General features: G+C 44.1%; 1 protein-coding gene across 1 annotated transcript in view; it reads right to left on the reverse strand.

Annotated features, from left to right (window-relative positions):
* LOC112229932 (exostosin-1b) overlaps positions 1 to 22,312 on the reverse strand; it is a 97,342-nt gene that overhangs the window by 10,470 nt on the left and 64,560 nt on the right. The window contains exons 2-8 of the mRNA XM_024396085.2: positions 21,496 to 21,589; positions 19,801 to 19,908; positions 19,329 to 19,448; positions 12,964 to 13,096; positions 11,257 to 11,375; positions 9,317 to 9,412; positions 2,709 to 2,798 (exon numbers count right to left, since the gene is read on the reverse strand). Coding sequence (XP_024251853.1) covers positions 2,709 to 2,798; positions 9,317 to 9,412; positions 11,257 to 11,375; positions 12,964 to 13,096; positions 19,329 to 19,448; positions 19,801 to 19,908; positions 21,496 to 21,589 — 760 coding nt within the window. The remainder of the gene's footprint in view (positions 1 to 2,708; positions 2,799 to 9,316; positions 9,413 to 11,256; positions 11,376 to 12,963; positions 13,097 to 19,328; positions 19,449 to 19,800; positions 19,909 to 21,495; positions 21,590 to 22,312) is intronic.

Below are 22,312 nucleotides of genomic sequence, written 5' to 3' on the forward strand. Positions count from 1 at the left end.
ATGCCTAACTTGGTGTTTGAAGGTGTTAAAAAATTGAAAATGTGCTTTAGACAATGTGTGTGGTCATTGGCAGACTTTGCAATTGAAGGATGCATTTTATGCACATTCTATAAATGATAGGCTATTCAATTGGCTATATCTGTCGGTACAAACTTGGAGGAAATGTCATTTACATATGTTTTGTGTTGCACTTCCCCCCCCAAAATAGCACTATACCACTGGTCCTTGTGCTCACACAGCACCACACAAAGTGCCGAGGACCCTGGAGTCACGCCAACGGTGACATCATTATCCCTCTCAGCAGAACAGAGCTGAGCTGAGCTGAGTCGAGGCCAGTCTGGACGGCCACTACACTGAGAGGGAGGCAAAGAGAAAGCGGGTTGAGAGATGGAGCGAGAGATGTAGGGGAAAGATACAGAGACCGGCAGGGAAAGAGAGAGTTTGCTGACGACACAACAGCGGTAGGCCTGAGCACTGACAACGATGAGACAGCCTATAGGGAGCAGGTCAGAGACCTGGCAGTGTGGTGCCAGGGCAACAACCTCTCCCTCAATGTGAGCAAGGCAAAGGAGCTGATCGTGGACTATAGGAAAAGGCGGGCCGAACAGGCCCCCATTAACATTGACGGGGCTGTAGTGGAGCAGGTCGAGAGTTCCTTGGTGTCCACATCACCAACAAACTATCATGGTCCAAACACACTAAGACAGTTGTAAAGAGTGCACGACAACACCTACAGCTGCAACATCGAGAGCATCCTGACCGGTTGCATCACCGCCTGGTATGGCACTACAGAGTAGAGGTCGACCGATTAATCAGGACCGATTTCAAGTTTTCATAACAAATCGGAAATCTGTATTTTTGGGCGCCGATTTGCCGATTTAAAAAAATCTTTATTTAACTAGGCAAGTCGGTTAAGAAAACATTCTTATTTTCAATGACGGCCTCGGAACGGTGGGTTAACTGCCTCGTTCAGGGGCAGAACAGATTTTCACCTTTTCAGCTCGGGGGATCCAATCTTGCAACCTTACAGTTAACTAGTCCAACGCAATAACGACCTGCCTCTCTAGTTGCACTCCACAAGGAGACTACCTGTTACGCGAATGCAGTAAGCCAAGGTAAGTTGCTAGCTAGCATTAAACTTATCTATAAAAAACAATCACTAGTTAACTACACATGGTTGATGATATTACTAGATATTATCTAGCGTGTCCTGCGTTGCATATAATCTGACTGAGCATACAAGCATACAAGTATCTAAGTATCAGAGTGGTGGTAGGCAGAAACAGGCACGTAAACATTCATTCAAACAGCACTTTCGTGCGTTTTGCCAGCAGCTCTTCGTTGTGCGTCAAGCATTGCGCTGTTTATGACTTCAAGCCTATCAACTCCCGAGATGAGGCTGGTGTAACCGATGTGAAATGGCTAGCTAGTTAGTGCGCGCTAATACCGTCTCAAACGTCACTCGCTCTGAGCCTGTGGTTGTTTCCCATGCTCTGCATGGGTGACACTGCTTCGAGTGTGGCTGTTGTCGATGTGTTCCTGGTTCGAGCCCAGGTAGGAGCGAGGAGAGGGACGGAAGCTATACTGTTACACTGGCAATACTAAAGTGCCTATAAGAACATCCAATAGTCAAAGGTTAATGAAATACAAATGGAATAGAGGGAAATAGTCATATAATTCCTATAATAACTACAACCTAAAACTTCTACCTGGAAATATTGAAGACTCATGTTAAAAGGAACCACCAGCTTTCATATGTTCTCATGTTCTGAGCAAGGAACTGAAACATTAGCTTTTTTACATAGCACATATTGCACTTTTACTTTTTTGCATTATTTAAACCAAATGGAACATGTTTCATTATTTACTTGAGGCTAAATTGATTTTATTGATGTATTATATTAAGTTAAAATAAGTGTTCATTCAGTATTGTTGAAATTGTCATTATTACAAAAAAAATATATAAAAAAAAATAGTCAGATTAATCGGTATCGGCTTTTTTGGTCCTCCAATAATCGGTATCGGCGTTGAAAAATCATAGATTGGTCGACCTCTACTACAGAGGGTAGTGTGTATGACCCAGTACATCCCTGGGGAAAAGCTTCCTGCCATCCAGGACCTCCCAAAAAAATTGTCAAAGACTCCAGTCACCCAAGTCATAGACTGTTCTGCTACCGCACGGCAGGTAAAGAGTCCAAAAGGCTCCATAACAGCTTCTACTCCCAAGCCATAAGACTGCTGAACAATTAATAAAAATGGTCACCTGGAATATTTACATATTTACACCCCCCATTTTTTACACTGCTGCTACTCGCCGTTTATTATCTATGCATAGTCTCTTCACCCCTACCTACATGTACAAATTACCTCGACTAACCTGTAGTTACGCACATTGACTCGGTATCGGTACCCCCTGTACACGGTAAGGTCTACACCTGTTGTATTCGGCGCATGTGACAAAAAGCTCGATTTGAAGAGAGAGGAGCAAAAGAGAGAAGGGGGATAGACTGGGGAGCTACATGGGGGGAGAGTGGCCACAAAACTTTTTTTAAAAGAACAGCATGAGGTAGAGTGAGGTGAGTTTAGAAAAGCAAAGAGTTCAAGGGTAGAAAAGCAGGGGAGAGTACCAGCGCTCTAGAAAGAAAGTAGTCCCCCATTCCAACACAGTAGTAGGCAGTATCCTTAGTGATGTGTGGAGGAACACTAACCTCTGTGGTCGAGAGCACCGTATCCTCATCCAGACTGAGCACAGCGTCGGTGACAATGGTCTCGTAGGGCAGGAAGCGACTGCTCATCACCTGCAAAGGGAGACAGAGAGCACACAGGGTCAGCACACTGTCCTCAGTAGTTCAGTTGGTAGAGCATGGCGGTTGCAACACCAGGAAAGAGGGTTTGATTACCGGAACCACCCGTATGTAAAATGTATGCACGCATGACTAAGTCCCTTTGAATAAAAGCATCTGCTAAATGGCATATATTATTATAACAGCCCAGTGCAAGGGTAGGATGCAAATACAACTGTGGTAGCCATGCTGGTTTTGTGTACCTTGAATTCTAAATCAGTGTCACCAGCAAAGCACCCCCACACAATCACACCTCCTCCATGCTCCGTGGTGGAACCACACATGTGGAGATCATCCGTTCACCTACTCCGCGGTTGGAAGCAAAGATCTAAAATTTGGAGTCATTATACAGGACAGATTTCCACCAGTCTAATGTCCATTGCTCGTGTTTCTTGGCCCAATCAAGCCTCTTCTTATATATTGGTTTCCTTTAGTAGTGGTTTCTTTGCAGTAATACAACCATGAATGCCTGATTGACGCAGTCTCCTCTGAACAGTTGATGTTGAGATGTGTCTGTTACTTGAACTCTGTGAAGCATTTATTTGGGCTGCAATTCCTGAGGCTGGTAACTCAAATGAACATAGCCTCTGCAGCAGAGGTAACTCTGGGTCTTCCTTTCTGTGGCGGTCCTCATGAGAGCCAGTTTCATCATCGCGCTTGATGGTTTTTGCGACTGCACTTGAAAAGTTCGACATTGACTGACCTTCATGTCTTAAAGTAATGATGGACTGTCATTTCTTTTTGCTTATTTGAGCTGTTCTTGCCATAATATGGACTTGGTCTTTCACCAAATAGGTATATCTTCTGTATACCACCCCTACCTTGTCACAACACAACTGATTGGCTCAAACGCATTAAGGAAAAAAATTCCACAAATTAACAAGGCACACCTGTTTATTTGAAATGCATTCCAGGTGACTACCTCATGAAGCTGGTTGAGAGAATGCCAAGAGTGTGCAAAGCTGTCATCAAGGCAAAGGGTGGCTACTCTTAAGAACCTCAAATATAATCTGGATTTGTTTAACAATGTTTTGGTTACTACAGGATTCCATATGTGTTATTTCATAGTTTTGATGTCATTATTATTCTACAAGGTAGAAAATAGTAAAAATAAAGAAAAACACTTGAATGGAGTAGGTGTCCAAACTTTTGACTGGTACTGTATATTCACTAGAAATCAAATACCTCCCACACATGCACACAGCCTCACTTTCAGCCAGAGAACTGCACACGCCCCCCCTCCCCTGCCCCCTCCCATTCGAACACTTTATGTAACAGCCACCCATTTCCTCGTAACCTTGTCTCGGAAGAAAGACTCGGCCCTGAAGGTCGGGTCATTCCAAGAATCCCTGTTCTTTCCAAAAACGTGCCACTTATATAAAACATTGTGTGTTGGGAGTGTGTGTTTAATGCATAAAGCGTTGGGTAGAGAGGCTAGAGAACAGAGGCTGATGTGTCAGAAATACACAGGTGGCCTCTAAACACGTCATACCCACCGACCGCTGCCACAAAGTGCCCTAAACGGAACGCATCTTGGCACCCTAAGCCAAATGACTCAGATCGCTGTGTGCTGTAGAACTGTATGCGGCAGAGAAGTATGACTTAATAACACAACTGACTCAAAATGTCTACAATTCCAAGCCACGTTTTGCCACGTTTTAGTCGCTCAGACAGGCCCCCCAAAAATTATAATCCTTCCCCTCCGTTCCGTTCTTTGCATTCCCACTGACGTGGTGGAAAAAGAGAGCAAAAGAGAGGGGGGGATTGAGGATGAGACTTGTGTTCCCATCACAGATGGTTTGTAACGTTAGAAGTGTGACACGTTCGCCTGGGAGGGCTCGTACACGCTAGGAATGTCAGCTCTTAGAGGAGGAAATCAGCCTTCGACACTCCTCAGAGAGCAAGAGAGAGGGAAGGAGATAGAGGGCGAAGGAGAGAAAGAGGGAGAGGAAGAAAGGAGAGGGAGATGGGAAGAGGGAAAGAGGGTAGGAAAGTTAGAAAGAGAAAAACAGTGACGTATAGCGAGAGAGGGTAAAGAAAGACACACAAAGACAGAGAGAGTGAGAGAAAGGGCCAACAAAATGTGTTGTGTAAACCACAATAACACTGCTTGGTGGCTCGCTGGGCCTTAAATTAAAGAGTCGTAAAGCAGTGGGTGCATGGCCACCATGCCAGCCCAGAGAGGCCAGGAATAGCTCCTCTCCTTCTGTACTCATACTTCCCACTACTGGGATGGTGGCTCAGAGAGGCTTGCTACGTTTGGCTGGGCCCTCCACAGTAAACAACGAGCCTGCCGCAAGCGTAACAAACCACAGACTTGGGTGGTACTCAGCTCCATCCGTTGTCGCCGACCCACAGCCAAAGACAACGCTCCCTCTGATTGACAGCATAAGAAAACCAGAGATGTGGAGAGAAACCAAAATGTTGGGACTGATGAGTGTCGAGAAACCAGTCAATTTGATTGACAGCTCAAAAGTTGTTGTTAGAATGAGCCTGACTAACACCCCCACTTCAGCCTCTCAAACTACAGACTCAGATCACACTTCCTGTGTCAACTTTGACCTCTCACGATGAGGGCAAAGACAGACCAAGACACATTAGTCGGACCCCCTACTGAACACTGACAGACTACAAAGCATTGTCAAGATAATCTCCTTACAGATTTTTAGAGGTCATTTCCTCGACAACCTACTTTACCTAAACAATGGTTTATGGCTTGGAATTGCAAAGTCAGCTGTCAGCTTATGACATCTGCTTTTCATGCATATGCATTATGCAGCACCAAGGTCAAGGATGGTTTAGTATGAAGACGTCTAGAAACAGCTTTTCCAATAGAAATCCCTGATCACACTTTAAGGCGATGTCATGGCGATGTTAGCTAGTTAAGCTCATGCGCGGAAACACATCATCGGGTATAACGATTGTGTCGCACCGAACCTCACATATGCATGCAGTCAAATCGAAGGCGCTCCGTCAATAGAAGGTTGTTTTTGACTAAATGAAGATGTGTCAGTTTGTCGATTTCACGAGGTTGGAGTATTAACATGTTCAGCTACTTAAAAAGTGCTACACATAGAATGTATTTGTATTTGTAGAAAATGTCCATAATATATCTGCAGTTATAGTGGAAAGTTGGTGTTTCACAGTATTACCTACCCACCAGTGCTGCGATTGGCTGTGATATTCACAGCCAATCTAATTTCTCCCGCCGGAGCGGCATTTGTTGTCAAAATGGGGAAACTGTTTTGACTGTGTGGCTGTGTTATCTAGATGAAATCAGGTCAAGCGACCAATGTCGAAATCGCTTCGTCATTTCTGGTTGCTAAAATTCGACACTGTTCGCTAAATGTCATTTTATGTGAGAAAACAAGTACTGGCTAGTGTACGGAATTATTGTACCATCTAAATTTGTTTTGAACGCAGCCTAGTGCTGTTGCAATTCACCTACAGTGGCTTGCAAAAGTATTCACCCCCTTGGCATTTGTCCTATTTTGGTGCCTTACAACCTGGAATTAAAATTGATTTTTGGGGGGGTTTGTATAAATTTGATTTACACAACATGCCTACCACTTCGAAGATGCAAAAATATTTGTGAAACAAGACAAAACTTGAGCATGCATAACTGTTTACCCCCCAAAGTCAATACTTTGTAGAGACACCTTTTGCCGCATTTAGAGCTGCAAGTCTCTTGGGGTATGTCTCTATAAGCTTGGCACATCTAGCCACTGGGATTTTTGCCCATTCAAGGTAAAACTGCTCCAGCTTCTTCAAGTTGGATGAGTTCCGCTGGTGTACAGCAATCTTCAAGTCATACCACAGATTCTCAATTGGATTGAGATCTGGGAGTTGACTAGGCCATTCCAAGACATAGAAATGTTTCCCCTTAAACCACTCAAGTGTTGCTTTAGCAGTATGCTTAGGGTCATTGTCCTGATAGAAGGTGAACCCCTCAAATCTCTGGAAGACTGAAACAGGTTTCCCTCGAGAATTTCCCTGTATTTAGCGCCATTCCTTCTATTCTGACCAGTTTCCCAGTCCCTGCCGATGAAAAACATCCCCACAGCATGAGGCTGCCACCATGCTTCACTGTGAGGATGGGTGTTCTCAGGGTGATGAGAGGTGTTGGGTTTGCGCTCGATATAGCGTTTTCCTTGATGGTCAAAAAGCTACATTTTAGTCTCATCTGACCAGAGAACCTTCTTCCATATGTTTGGGGAGTCTCCCACATTCCTTTTGGCAAACACCAAACGTGTTTTAAGCAATGGCTTTTTTTCTGGCCACTCTTCCGTAAAATACAGCTCTGGGGAGTGTACAGCTTAAAGTGGTACTATGGACAGTTACTCCAATCGCCGCTGTGGAGCTTTGCAGCACCTTCAGGGTTACCTTTGGTGTCTTTGTTGCCTCTCTGATTAACTTCTTTAGGTTGGGGGCAGTATTGAGTAGCTTGGATGAATAAGGTGCCCAGAGTAAACTGTCTGCTACTCAGGCCCAGTTGCTAATATATGCATATTATTATTAGATTTGGATAGAAATCACCCTGAAGTTTCTAAAACTGTTTGAATGATGTCTGTGTATAACAGAAATCATATGGCAGGCAAAAACCTGAGAAAAAAATCTAACCAGGAAGTGGGAAATCTGAGGTTTGTAGTTTTTCAACTCTTGGCCTATCGAATACATAGTGTCTATGGGGTCAAATTGGACTTCCTACAGCTTCCACTAGATGTCAACAGTCTTTAGAACCTTGTCTGATGCTTCTACTGTGAGGTGGGGGAGAATGAGAGGGGAATGAGTCAGAGGTCTGCCAGAGAGCCACGAGCTTGTGATGCGAATTCACGTGAGAGTTAGCTAGAGTTCCATTGCATTTCTGAAGACAAAGGAATTCTCAGGTTGGAACATTATTGAAGATTTATGATAGGAACATTCTAAAGATTGATTCTATACTTCGTTTGACATGTTTTTACGGACTGTAACGGAACTTTTTGACTTTGTCTGCTCCTAGTGATGGCGCGTCATGAATTTTGATTACTGGTCTAAACGCGCAAACAAAAATGAGGTATTTGGACATAAATGATGGACATTATCGAACAAAACAAACATTTATTGTGGAACTGGGATTCCATTCTGATGAAGATCATCAAAGGTAAGTTAATATTTATAATGATATTTCTGACTTCTGTTGACTACACAACATGGCGGATATCTGTTTGGGATGTTTTGGTCTCTGAGCGCCGTACTCAGATTATAGCATGGTGTGCTTTTACCGTAAAGTAAAAAAAAGAATGACACAGCGGTTGCATTAAGGAGAAGTGTATCTATAATTTTGTGCATAATAGTTGTGTCTTTTATCAATGTTTATTATAAGTATTTCTGTAAATTGATGTGGCTCTTTGCAAAATCACCGGATGTTTTGGAACTATTGAACATAACGCACCAATGTAAACTTGGATTTTTGGATATAAATTAACTTTACCGAACAGAACATACATGTATTGTGTAACATGTATTGTGTAACATCAAGTCCTAAAAGTGTCATCTGATGAAGATCAAAGGTTAGTGATTCATTTTATCTTTATTTCTGCTTTTTGTGACTCCTCTCTTTGGTTGGAAAAATGGCTGTGTTTTTCTGTGACTTGGCTCTGACCTAACATAAACGTTTGGTTTGCTTTCGCTGTAAAGCCTTTTTGAAATTGGACACTGCGGTTGGATTAACAAGAAGTGTATCTTTAAAATGCCTTAAAATACTTGTATGTTTGAGGAATTTTAATTATGGGATTTCTGTTGTTTAGAATTTGGTGCCCTGCACTTTCACTGGCTGCTGTCATATCGATCCTGTTAGCGGGATCTCAGCCCAAAGAGGTTTTTAATGCCCTCCTTGCCTGGTCTGAGTTTTGTTGGGTGGCCCTCTCTTGGCAGGTTTGTTGTGGTGCCATAGTCTTTCAATTTTTTAATAATGCTTTTTAAAAAATGGTGCTCCGTGGGATGTTCAAAGTTTGATATTTTTTTATTTTTTAGAATCTTTTGAAACAAGTATTTTTTTTTCATGTCACTTCACCAATTGACTATTTTGTGTATGTCCATTACATGAAAAGAAAATCATGCAACAAAATAGGTTAAAAAAATAGGAAAAACGCAAAGGGGGATGAATACTTTTGCAAGGCACTGTAGCTTCCACACAGGGGATAAATTATATGTGCAGCACCTTTAAGACACTGAATATAAGTTGTGTCTTTAGAAATAGAGAAAATAAACTACCAAGGAATCATTTTTCACTTCTCTCATTGACTTCCCAAACCACAAACCCCGGTCTGTCGAGTCTTCTTCGCGAAGTGTTCCCGGAAGTGTTGCGATGTTGGGCCTCTGGGTTTATTAACTCTGGTTAAGTTTTCAGTCGATCAAAAGCATAGACACGCCAAAATTATGGTATTGAACGAAGCTTGGGGGCACAGAGAAAACAAAATGGCGGCCCAGCTCACCTTGTTTTCTCCCTCGATGACAATGACGGGCACGGAGGTGGCAGGCCAGCGGTGCTTAGCAGGGAGAGGCTTGTCACAGTTCCACAGCACAATGATCTGAGACAGATGAGAGATGGGGGAGGGGGAAGAGAAAGACAGACGAGATAAAGAGAAGAGACAGTGATTGAGAAGATAGGAGGGGTAAAGGTGGAGAGAGGAAGAGGGACAAAGAGGGAGACAGAGCAGGAGGAGGGAGATCATGAGAATCACATATGACATTCTAAAATGACACTTCAATTGCATTTTTATTTATTAACCACATTACCACTACATTCCCCCATCGTACGTCTTCAACATTTCTCATTATCTAATTCCAAACTGACATTTCAATCCATCCAAACACCCCACAGTTAAATTGAATTGAGTGCTAAAACGTCTGTTGAATGGGATCCCTTTTCACCTTTTCAACAATAGCCGTCTCAGACTATGTTTTACATGAGGGCTACATGGGAACTGTGTGTTCCGTGCCGTTGTGACAGACTTCCCTAACATGTAATTATACCTTGAGCTAACCTTAACGAGCCACTTCACTTTTGACACCCAGACACATACGTGTTTAATGGAGGGACAATACGAAACCTGAATGTTCGACTACACAGGGATACGTTGGGTCCCTCTGCGGCGCTTCATCTCTCACACACACATATGCTTTTGTTTTTCTCCAGCTGACATGGGCGATAACGCGTACGAGAGAGCGACAGGCAGAGAGAGACATGTAGAGCGATGGCTGGATGGATGATGACTTGTAAAGGGATGAGCAATGCTTACAGCAATGTGTTGAATGGACAGTGCTAAGACACACTGTCAGAGCAACGTAAGAATCAGTTCTTAGATGGATCTATTCCTGCTTTCCTCTGATGATGACAGAAGTTGGCAGGCAGATGGTGTCTCTGTCAACCTGCCAGCTGGGTGGGTGGGTGGGTGTGTGAGAGAGAGAGGGGAGAGTGTGTGCATGTTCGAGTGGGTTGTATGTATGTGTGTTTAGTGTGTTCCCGTTTGTGTTGAAGTGGGAGTGTGTCTAGGTGTGCGTGTCAGTGATGTGAGCGACAGACGCACACCACTCCTCTGTAAAACTGTGGAGCACACACACACACAGCAGGAGGTCCACAATCTCTGCATGCATGTCTCTGCCAGAGCCGGCTCAAAGGCTTTCTTGCTCCCAATTTTCTCTCCCCCGCCCTCTCCCTTTCATTCTCTCCCTCCTTCCCGTTCATTATTTATATCCCTCTCTTCTCCACCTCCTCGTCCACTTCCCCGGCCCCCTCAACATGGAAGTCTTAGTGTGCTGAGAGCGAGATGATAGAAAATGTTGATCAATTTAATATGTACCTGGCTCTCCGCTTTGCACAGGGAGCCTGGAAGGTCAAATACAAAACACTTCTATAGACGGGAGGGTTGCACACCCCACTGTACGTTGGGAAACATCTAAGAAGCATTAGGGTGGAGTGTGTGTAACACATTATAGTACATCGGACGGGGTGGGGGTGGGGGGGTTTAATTTCCCCAGCACTGGTTAAAACCAACAAAGGGATCAATACTACTTGTATCCAGTTGAGCCACAGGGCTTTCAGAAGGACACGCACGCACAGCCACAGGCACGCACACAGAGAGAGAGATGGAGTTGGTACCATAGAGACAGATTCCCCGATCGGTACATACCCACCTCTCTAATTCAATCCACAGCAGTTAACTCTGAGATGGTAGAGAGAGGTTGGGTCCTTTAATGGTGATGGAGAAGTGTCATTTTAAAAAACTGGCTCGGCAAAAATGCTATGAAATCACTCCCAGTTGGAGTAATATTGGGTTTCGGGAGAGTTTTGACAATTGAAGGGACACACAGGAATGTGCACACGCCAAACACACACACACACACACACACACACACATTTGTGGCTTCTTACCTGTGCACAGTACTGTGATTTGGCAACAGACACCAGCAGCTTGAGGATGGGCTGGGATTGGGAGACCAGGGGGGTGACTGCATGGATGACTGCTGTGAACTTGGGGTACGGTTTTATACCTGGAACATAACACAAATCAAAACGTATAGCTTCACTGGTACGGTTTGATACCTACAATACAGACAAACATAATATTTGTTACAGCTGGAGGGCTGGAACACAGACAAACAGAAAGTAGGATGTTGACGTCACTGTCTTATACAACTGAACAAAGAGACAAATATTGGTGATTCTCAGAAGTTCAGCCTCCTCTGGGGACATTTCTTTTGATATCTCCAAATCCATCAGTTTGTTCAAAGTCATTATCCTCAGTCTCCTCAATTACCGCAGGCATAGCAACAAATCTGACAAAACATTTGGGAGAAATCACTCTAAACTAGACCTAAATTGTTCCTTCTCTGTATGTCTTCACATTGTAGTTATCGGTGGTTATGTTTGAGTATTTACTTATAGACCATGCTTTACATAACCAGCTGATTATGACCTCATTGTTTGCGAGATGAAAGGAGACTTCTTATTAAATGACTGATCCCACTGGGTGTAATATTCACATCCACGACACAAATCATTGTGATGAACTACGGTAAACGAACTAGAGTCGAGTTATTGGCTCCTCGTAATAACAGATTGGATTCAGTGTCATTGCGACATGGATAACACACCGGAGAATCGGTCTCGTTTAGGGCATCCAACACTCCACCCTCCACCTGGTCCCTTTAAAAAAGGTACACATGCTTAAATTGTCGGCTCTGTGACAAACAAAAACTCACCGCGGGGTTCATCCGCGCTCGTCACCCCGCGATTGTTTTAATAACGGCGCCTTGCGCCCGATCAAAAGTGTTGTGAATTGTAACTCTATCTTTTGAGCGGGGCCAATAGGGTTCTGGTCAGTAGTGCACTATATTAGGGAACAAGCAGCCATTTGGGACACATAAAAAGGGCCTTTGAGGTCACAGATTGTTACAGAGGCACAGTTTGTGCTGGTGAACCGGCGCAGTGGTATATGGCGTGTTCCCCGAGTGAAACGAACACCCGACTGACTGAACGCTTGGCGTGTCAGCGGGCCTAATGCGAGCATCAATCAAGGGTACTTTGAGTAATGGTGTGTTATAGCCACTGTAACAAGTCAATTGATAAGGTGGGACAGTGTGTCAGCTACATAGTTGTTTAAGACTGTCACGGCTGGCGGTCAAGGTTCTGGAAACAACGGTTTCTCATTTCAAGGATGTTTGAAGGGGAGCTAGTAGCTAGTATATATTATAGGATAAGAGCGATGTTTACAAGGAATCGACCCATAACAAAAGATTGTATGTACGTAGTACGTCCTACTTGACCAAACACATGAGTTGATATATTCTAGGTGAGCCAACTTTGAGCAAGGTAACTTTCCATGTGTAGCCCTAATATATCTATTGCTCAAGAAGTCTTGGATAAAGGACAGCTGTTGCACAGATACTGAACGACTGGTTCTACCATGCAACGAATGCGATGGAGGTGGTGAGTTTTTTTTCCTAGACAATGTTTTTCTGCTTGTGCTTGCCCTTTGGGGTCTAGACCGGGTAACTGTAAAAGGACTGTGACAACTGCTGGTGTGAAAAGGCCACATAAATACATGTGATCGATTGGTCGATTGAGAGGAGTACTCACCTAGGGTGGCGTAGTAGAAGGGGAAGTCTCCCAGGTGGGCAGAGTACTGTGGCAGGGCAAAGAGCCCCCCGGGATGGCTGTTCCACATCAAGGTGCTCCTGGACTCCTGCTGCAGCACCCGGTCCTGGATGATCTGAGGGCAAGACCGGAGGGTTGGAGGTTAAACCAAACAAAACATTCATATATAGACACTAAAACACCAGTCACTCAAAACAGATAACCCTAGTGTCTATATTATTAATTAAATGTGGTGGTGGGTATGTCCAGTAGAGTGAACCATTCAGAATGTTGCAGATCGCTGTGTAATGCAGTAAACCAGGCCTCTGCAACCCTGTTCCTGGAGAGCGACCGTCTTGCAGGTTCACACTCCAACCCCAATCCAGCGCACCTGATGCTAAGAATTAGCTGGTTGATAAACTGAATCAGGCGAGTAACAACTGGGGTTGAAACGAAAACCTACAGGAGGGTACTGTAGCTCTCCAGGAACAGGGTTGGAGAGACTGACCATGTTTAAACTACAGGTGGCGACAGGGTAATAGTCAACCGCATGACTTGATTTCTATTTGCAAGGCTCGAAAACGTTTCAGCCACGTAACACTGTGAGACGTCTGCGGGAACATACGAGACATCCAAATATACCCGTCAGTCACTCAAATAGAAGCTATGCCCAAAACATACTTCACACACCCGAACAAACCAGTGATGCTTTAGTGAAAACACCAGTCGCTCCAATGAGGAGTCCACTCATTCATTCCCCACACAAATAGACCAGTCACTCACACCCAAACACCAATACTGGACGGGCCATTTCCCCATTGCTTTTTCTGAGGGGGGGGATGCAATTTGCTTCTGCTGTGTTATTGAGGCACGCAAGAAAGAGATATTACCACTGTGCCCTTGAGCAAGGGCTAAATTGCTTTCCGTAAAAACAGATAGGTTTGCCGCCGTGTTTTATGTCTCTCTATCGAATCCTATGGTGGTGGACTAGGCGGCGGGGTGACTTGGCCGTTGGCTTGGCAACAATGTGAAACGTCTCGGGTGGTTGTAGATAGAAAGCGACAGGGGCGACTCGAGACGGGAAGTAATAATACCGCTGGAGGGGTCTCTGTTTGTTAGGATCCCCATACGCTTCTGCAGTAGGAGCAGCTACTCTTCCTGGGGTCCACAACAAACAAAAAAAACACGACAAATAACAAAGCACTGATAGACGACGACAGTCACACAAATGTTAAATACAACGGTATACAAACATTAAGACAGGAAGTGTGTGTTTTAAAGTGTGTCCCCTCACAGACCCCACTGTTCCATGGGATGTTGTTCAATCTGTTTTTTAAAAAAAAAAAAATTTTTTTTTTTTAAAAGGTCACTGCTTTTTGCTTGAGTAATTGGAGATCCATGCAATCACGGCTGTGTGCAATACTGTAATAATATTGACAAAGCGATAAAAATGAATCTGCGAAGGCGGGGGGAAAGAAACGACAGAGGCAGTTTTCCACTGCTACGGCTCCTCAGGGCAGTCGATAAGAATTTACCTCCACCCAACAGATTAACTTGGAATCCTTAAGCCTCTCAATAAAATGCTGTCACCAACTTAAAACTGGGGCCTTAACACCTTATGGAGGGGGGGGGCTATTTTTCTTGCATGGCTGAAATCCTTCCCCTTGAGAGTCATGGCCGAGCATGATGACGACACAATGTAGCCTCCCAACAGCTACAATTAGCAAATTAGGAGGATGATACATGAATCCACTCTCTTTTGGAAACACTAATTCCGTTTAACAGGTGCGTTTAATAGGTGTGCCGGAATGTGGCGGAAACAGGGAAGGCTCCATTGGCTTTGTGATTGGTCGAAACAATCTCAACGTCCTGACAGGAAACGCAACTTGATTGGTTGGGCTTGTTCTCTCGCGTGTTTACTCACTTGCCAAATGAGCCGCCCGCCACACACAGACGCTGGTTTGTGTGTGAAGTCGGGAGAGGATGACAGGGAGTGAGTGTATGTGAGGAGATTAAATCTGTCGAGAGAGATGGGTGTGTGTATATCGGCCTAGATCTGCAGCTGAGAGTGAGACACCGCCGAATGAATAAACCATGGCACTCGTTATCTCGGGGCTGCCAAGGCAACGCCATTTACATATGTCACCCCTCTAACCCCCCACCAAATCTCTCTTACTCTTTTAGCTCTGGCTTACCCGTTTAGCCCTCATTTCTAACTTGAACACATTCGCCACATAAAACACAGCTAAGTCACCGGGCTGTGCCTTGTTACAATCCCCCCTCGGCACAGTTAGGTCTGGGTACCACCGCCAAGCCGGGACCCAGACACTGAGACGTATGGAGACGTGTGTGTGTGTGTGTGTGTGTGTGTGTGTGTGTGTGTATGTGTATATATGTGAGATAGCAGCGAACCCAGGTTGAGACGAGTACAGATAAAAGGTGATTGGCGGGACAGACTAGAGATATCCACCAGGTTGGTGGGAGGCTAGCATGAATCCCAGAATGGAGATATGGATGCGATTGTGGGGCAAGAGGTTGGTTTAGCGCCAAGGTTGTGTAGAAAATGGATACATTTGAGATTGGTGCAATGCCATTGTGTACACTGTGAACTATGACCATTGAAAAGACGTTGAAAAGACATTAGGGCTGTCCGACAAAAAAAAAGTATATTTTTTCCATCTATACAGACTCATCCTATGTGTTTTAATCAAATAATCTATATGCACGGAGCTTGTCTGATGCTTTAAGCTCCCTGTTTGACAAAATAATTAGGACACACAAATGACGAGGGAGTCCGACCGCAATTGATTTGATTTTGCTAGGCCGGGCTCAGACTTGCTGGGCTGTGTAAAAAAATTAAATGACAGCGTGTGACTGTGGGACTAGCACCCATCATCTCCCTCTCCTCCCTGCTGCAGCGATCACTACAGAATAGTGTTTCTTGTGCTTTCCGTGTTGCTGAAGCTGCAACGAAACTACAGCCATTTCTGACTGAAATGTTCTCTTACTGAAATCCCTCATTTGTTTAGGAAAAACATTCCCTTTTTCCTCAACCCTTGCGCTCTTTACGTGACACATGTATGCATCGCATGCACTCCTAACACCGTAACAGCAAAATGGATGCAGGGGACGTGGCAAATAAACTCGAAATCGGGGAATGTTTACTGGTTGCTCAGGAGGTTAGGTCAGATGGGTGGAATAAATTGGACTAGTTGTGGAAAATACTGGATGGAGATTTTTAAAAAAGAAGAGCAAGGAGCTGAGTGCATTTGTGTGTGCCAACATCTTGTGCTCAGAGTGGTAAGGGGGACCCATTTGAAACTGTAGTGTGAGGGGTCTGTGTGCAAAGCTGGCTGGCATAAGGTAAGTCTAGCATGAGACAGAGACTTGGGAATAAACCGAGAGATTGCAGTGAGGCTAGTGTGACATTGGAACTCTGGAAGTGAGAGATATTGATAGAGGTGACGGAGAAAGAAAGCAGCGCTTGACATTCGCTTTTTTAGCCACTTGTCCTTTTCCAAGTCGGACAGATTTTTTACTTGTCCGAAAGCTCAAGTCACTTGCCCCCCCAAAAAATATAAGTCAACATTTCAGTTGAATGCATTCAGTTGCACAACTGACTAGGAATCCCCCTTTCCGCTTTATCAAGGTACTGTTGAGCAGCTGATTTTTTTATGTGGTTTGTTTGAGCATGGCTGGAGCAAAAGCCTGCACACCCAGAAGCTCTCCTGGAATATCCAGGAGGATGGTTGGCCACCCTGCAACATTACAATTACAGCCAAATACTTTGTGCGCAAAGCTGTCATCAAGGCAAAGGGTGGCTACTTTGAAGAATCTAAAATATATTTACCACTTGATTCCACGTGTTATTTCATATATATATATATATATATATATATATATAGAAGTGTTTCTCGCACACACACACACACACACACACCTTTCTCAAAGTCAATACACAGAAGTATATATTTTTAAACCTGCATATTTAGTTAATATTGTCTGCTAACATGCATTTCTTTTAACTAGGACAATTTTTTTGAGTTGCATCCAAAGGACACCATACCTACTGTGAAGCATGGGGGTGGAAACATCATGCTTTGGGGCTGTTTTTCTGCAAAGGGACCAGGACGACTGATCCGTGTAAAGGAAAGAATGAATGGGGCCATGTATCGTGAGATTTTGAGTGAAAACCTACAGCAAGGGCATTGAAGATGAAACGTGGCTGGGTCTTTCAGCATGACAATGATCCCAAACACACCGACCGGGCAACGAAGGAGTGGCTTCGTAAGAAGCATTTCAAGGTCCTGGAGTGGCCTAGCCACTCTCCAGATCTCAACACCATAGAAAATCTTTGGAAGGAGTTGCAAGTCCGTGTTGCCCGGCAACAGCCCCAAAACATCACTGCTCTAGAGGAGATCTGCATGGAGAAATGGGCCAAAATACCAGCAACAGTGTGTGAAAACCTTGTGAAGACTTACAGAAAACGTTTGACCTCTGTCATTGCCAACAAAGGGTATATAACAAAGTATTGAGATAAACTTTTGTTATTGACCAAATACTTATTTTCCACCATAATTTGCAAATAAATTCATTAAAAATCCTACAATGTGATTTTCTGGATTTTTTTTCTCATTTTGTCTGTCATAGTTGAAGTGTATCTATGATGGAAATTATAGGCCTCTCATCTTTTTAAGTGGGAGAACTTGCACAATTGGTGTCTGACTAAATACTTTTTTGCCCCACTGTATGTATGTATGTATGTATGTATGTATGTATGTATGTATGTATGTATGTATGTATGTATGTATGTATGTATGTAGGCATGCATGTACACACACACACTTACATATACACAATATCCACACACACACATTATATTTACTGTAGATTTGATTGGACCGATCAAATCAGCATCATATTTGTGTGTCCGATAAAACATATCGGTGCTCATCTGCCATTGGACAAATATTACACAACAAGTTGGAAATCGTAAATTCAACAATGAGTGGTTTGGAAGGAATCAGTGGCTAACTGCAAGCTTTGCAAAGAAATCCCTAGCCTGCTATTCAGTGGAGAGTGTGTGTGGTCCAAGTTTAAGTGTCTCTTCTCCAAGCTTAAAAGGATAAAAATTCATATGCAACACTATGGGCCAGAAAAGGTTGAATACATTAGCTATGCTGTCAATCCAGCATGATTTCTGCCGTGTTCAAAACTGGAAACTCAGAACTGGGAAATCTCAGACTTCAGTGAGTTCAAGACAACTGGGAACTCAGGCAAAAAAAACGCCACTCAGGCCTCTTTCTAGAGCTCCAACCTGAAGATCACTGAAGTCATGATTCGACCTCGTTCCCCCCTCCACCTTGAAAGCACCACAAAGCCAAACAATGCCAGACTGATGACAAAGTTTGATGACAAAATTTGCCCACAAAGGACCGCCGCACCACCTTCCTGTTCAAGTGAGCAAAGCACAAGGGGAGTTCAAAAATGTATTGTATGCTGCTGCATAAATTATGTAATATGCCAGGGAAATATGTATGCTGTAGCTAAAGTAATACTAAGTGTATGTTGTGTAGTAAGTTGATAGTAGCATGTGCCTCACCCTAATTATTTGGTCCCTTTCCCCTCCATAACTTAGCCTACAGTTCTGACTTGGTGGTGCACATGTAGTCTATAGCCTGTTTTAGAGAAATGTAATCAAATATTATAAGAGCTTTCATTGTCTGCTTATATGCCCTCTTCATTTATCCTACGGTTTTGACTTGGTGTACAGGAAGAATACTGTAAGAACGGATCAAGTTGTGAATTATGTCGCTGTACATTTCAAAAGTGCTGAACAAATAGTTATATTGAATACATTCGTCCTGGCTCGCTCATTAAGGCTTAATCGAAATGACGGACTGCCTCTTATCTGCTCGTTGTTCCCTTATGCCATAGTTTGCACATCTCAATTATCAGTTGAAACCACATCGGTTTAATCAAGTCAGCCATATCAGCTATGTTTTTTTTAAAAGACAGTAAATGAGGCTGAATGAACTGTTTCGCTGTCAGACAAGGCACCTCTGATAACAAGGTGTAGCAGTGGTAAGGAATCACTCCATGGTGCTGAAAAGAAAGCTCTGCTGTTGGGACCGCTTAAGTAGGCCCTAACAGTTTGTGGGTACCATTTGTCATCATTATAGTGCAAATAATATATTGTTTAGTGTTGTGTAGTGGCTTTGCTGGCATGTATCTAAAATAATTGTGCGGGATTGCCCCACCAAGATTTACATGCTAAAATCGCAACTGGTTATACTTGTGTGTGTCTGTTGTTCTGTGTGTCTTTCTTTCAGTGTTTTAATGTGTCTGTGCGTGTGTCTGTCTCTCACCTCCAGAGTGGTCAACACAATCTTCTCCACAGAGGAGAAGTAGGCCTCCCAAAGGAACTGGGTCTGCTGCCTCAGAGCTAGGATCTTATCCTGATGGATGGAGCGCACCGTGGATGGGATCTGGATGTGAGGAAGGGGGACACGGTTAGAGAGAGAGGGGGATGACGGCAGGAAGAGGATGGGGGGGTGTAGCGATGTAGTAAGACAACGCACCATGGTCAATCAGTCAGCGCTGGGTGGGGGGTTAACAGGGAGGGGCCAACTGATCTTGTCCAATAACAAAATGCCCGTTTCATGTGTGCCTTTAATGAACCCGACCCTGGTCCGAGAGACCCAGTGACTGGACTCTGACCAATCAATGCCGGTCATCAATCCGTTAACAAACAGGGAGAGCCAATAGCAGTACCGGAGGGAGGCGGTGTAGGATTAAAGGGATGGACGGGGTTAAGGGGTTGACGTGTGTGTGTCGTACCTGCAGCAGGAGCCTCTCGTCCCCGATGACGGCCGCAGTGTTCCAGTTGATGATCTCAGAGAAGGGCAGCTCCCAGCCGTTACTCAGCATCACAGGCACACAGGCTGCCTAAAGACAGAGATACACAAGACAGGGCTTTTAAACGTGTTCTCTCTCACACACACCGTCTCCTTTCTAGAAGAGTGGAGAGCCAGCCTCAGTGGTGTGAGTCAGTGAACGCGTAGGAGAGAGGAGAGGGAGAGACAAGTGTATACTTTCTGTGGAGAAGTGTGCACCAATATTAGGGGTGATGACGGAGCACTTCAGAGCGTGATAGTAGATAGAGTTGGAGGTGGGAGTAAGTGCACTCAGTGAGGAAGTGTGGAACAGGTGTGAGGTAAAGGTTACGCAGCGTGCAGCGGTTGGATGGAATCTGACAAGTGGACACGCTGTAGGGTGGGACTGAAGGGCAAAAGTGTGCAGCAGTTGAGTGGTGTATGGAAAGTGCATATGGAGCGGGAGGAAGTGTGCTTAAAAGTGCGTGGTAATCATGTGGTATAGGAGCAGTTATGAGTGTGTGAGTGTTCTGTGGTTGGCCAATACTTGGAGGAGATGTATGGAGTGGGTGTACGTGTGCACTTACAAGTGTGGTAATGAAGTGTGAATATAAGAGAGTGTAAGGGTTCTGTGATACGGGGAGGAGATGAAATGGAGTGGGTGGGTGGGAGTAAAATGCACTTGCAGTGTAAAAAAGAAAGAAAGTTGGTCTCCTGAGTGGCACATCGCCAAAACGCCAGTCTCAACTTTAACAGTGAAGAGGCGATTCCGGGATGCTAGCCTTCACTGGACAGAGTGAACTCTGCCTAGAAGGCTAGCATCCTGGAGTTGCCTCTTCACTGTTGACGTTGAGACTGGTGTTTTGCAGGTACTATTTAATGAAGCTGCCAGTTGAGGACTTGTGAGGCATCGGTTTCTCAAACTAGACACACTAATGTACTTGTCCTCTTGCTCAGTTGTGGCCCGGGGCCTCCCACTCCTTCTATTCTGGTTAGAGCTAGTTTGTGCTGTTCTGTGAAGTGAGTACTTCACAGCGTTGTACGAGATCTTCAGTTTCTTGGCCATTTTGAGCCTGTAATCAAACCCACAAATACTGATGCTCCATCCAGATACTCAACTAGTCTAAAGAAGGCCAGTTGTATTGCTTCTTTAAAAGAGTACAACAGTTTTCAGCTGTGCTAACATCATTCGAAAACCCCTTTTTTGCAATGATCAATTAGCCTTTTAAAATGAGAAACTTAGCTAACACAACGTGCCATTGGAACACAAGAGTGATGGTTACTGATCTGTGTGCCTATATATTCCCTTTAAAACAAAAATCAGCCGTTTCCAGCTACAATAGTCAGTTGCAAAGTATACACTGTATTTCTAATCAATTTGATGTTCATTTAAAATGGACATAGAATGAGCTTTTCTTTCAAAAAGAAAGGACATTTCTAAGTGACCCCAAACATTTTGAACGGTAGTGTATGTATCGTGATGATGATATATCGTCCCTGTCCATTCCCAGCCCATTCACAGGTGCTGGGATATTTGGTCGAAGCCCACTGAACTGCAGTGCCTCCAGGTATCGTAGAGTCAATCTGTGTGTGTGTGTGTGTGTGTGTGTGTGTGTGTGTGTGTGTGTGTGTGTGTGTGTGTGTGTGCGGGCCCACTCACTTGCAGCGCCTCCAGGAAGCGAAAGGATCCCAGGCGTCTGCCCCGGGGCACCAGGCAGAAAGTGGAGTTGTGTAGCATCTCTCTGTAGTCGTATCTGTGCAGAAACACAAAACATACATGGTCAGTACACGTCACACACGGCCAGTACTGTACGTCACACACACACACACACACACACATAAAGTAGAGGCTGTCAGGTTTATCGCCAATAGTCATACACCGTCAGGACCAAACATACAGTGCCTTCAGAAAGTATTCATACCCCTTGACTATATGAGATTTCCACACATGGATTGGGCATCCATTATTATTTTAAAAATTCTTCAAGCCCTGTCAAATTGGTTGTTGATCATTGCTAGACACCATTTTTCAGGTCTTGCCATAGACTTGGAAGTAGATTTAAGTCAAAACTATAACTCGGCCACTCAGGAACATTCACTGTTGTCTTGGTAAGCAACTCTAGTGTAGATTTGGCCTTGTGTTTTATGTTATTGTCCTGCTGAAAGGTTAATTCGTCTCCCAGTGTCTGGTGGAAAATCAGACTGATCCAAGTTTTCCTCTAGCATTTTACCTGTACTTAGCTACATTCCTTTACATTTTTATCATGAACAACTCTCTAGTCCTTAATGATAAGTATACCCATAACATGATGCAGCCACCACTATGCTTGAAAATATGGAGAGTGGTACGCAGTAATGTGTTGTATTGGATTTGCCCCAAACATAACACTTTGTATTCAGGACAAAAAGTTAATTCCTTTGCCAGATTTTTGCAGAATTACTTTAGTGTCTTGTTGCAAACAGGATGTTTTTATTCT

The sequence above is a fragment of the Oncorhynchus tshawytscha genome, linkage group LG31 (genome assembly GCF_018296145.1).
Source record: "Oncorhynchus tshawytscha isolate Ot180627B linkage group LG31, Otsh_v2.0, whole genome shotgun sequence".
NCBI classification, from domain to species: Eukaryota; Metazoa; Chordata; class Actinopteri; order Salmoniformes; family Salmonidae; genus Oncorhynchus; species Oncorhynchus tshawytscha.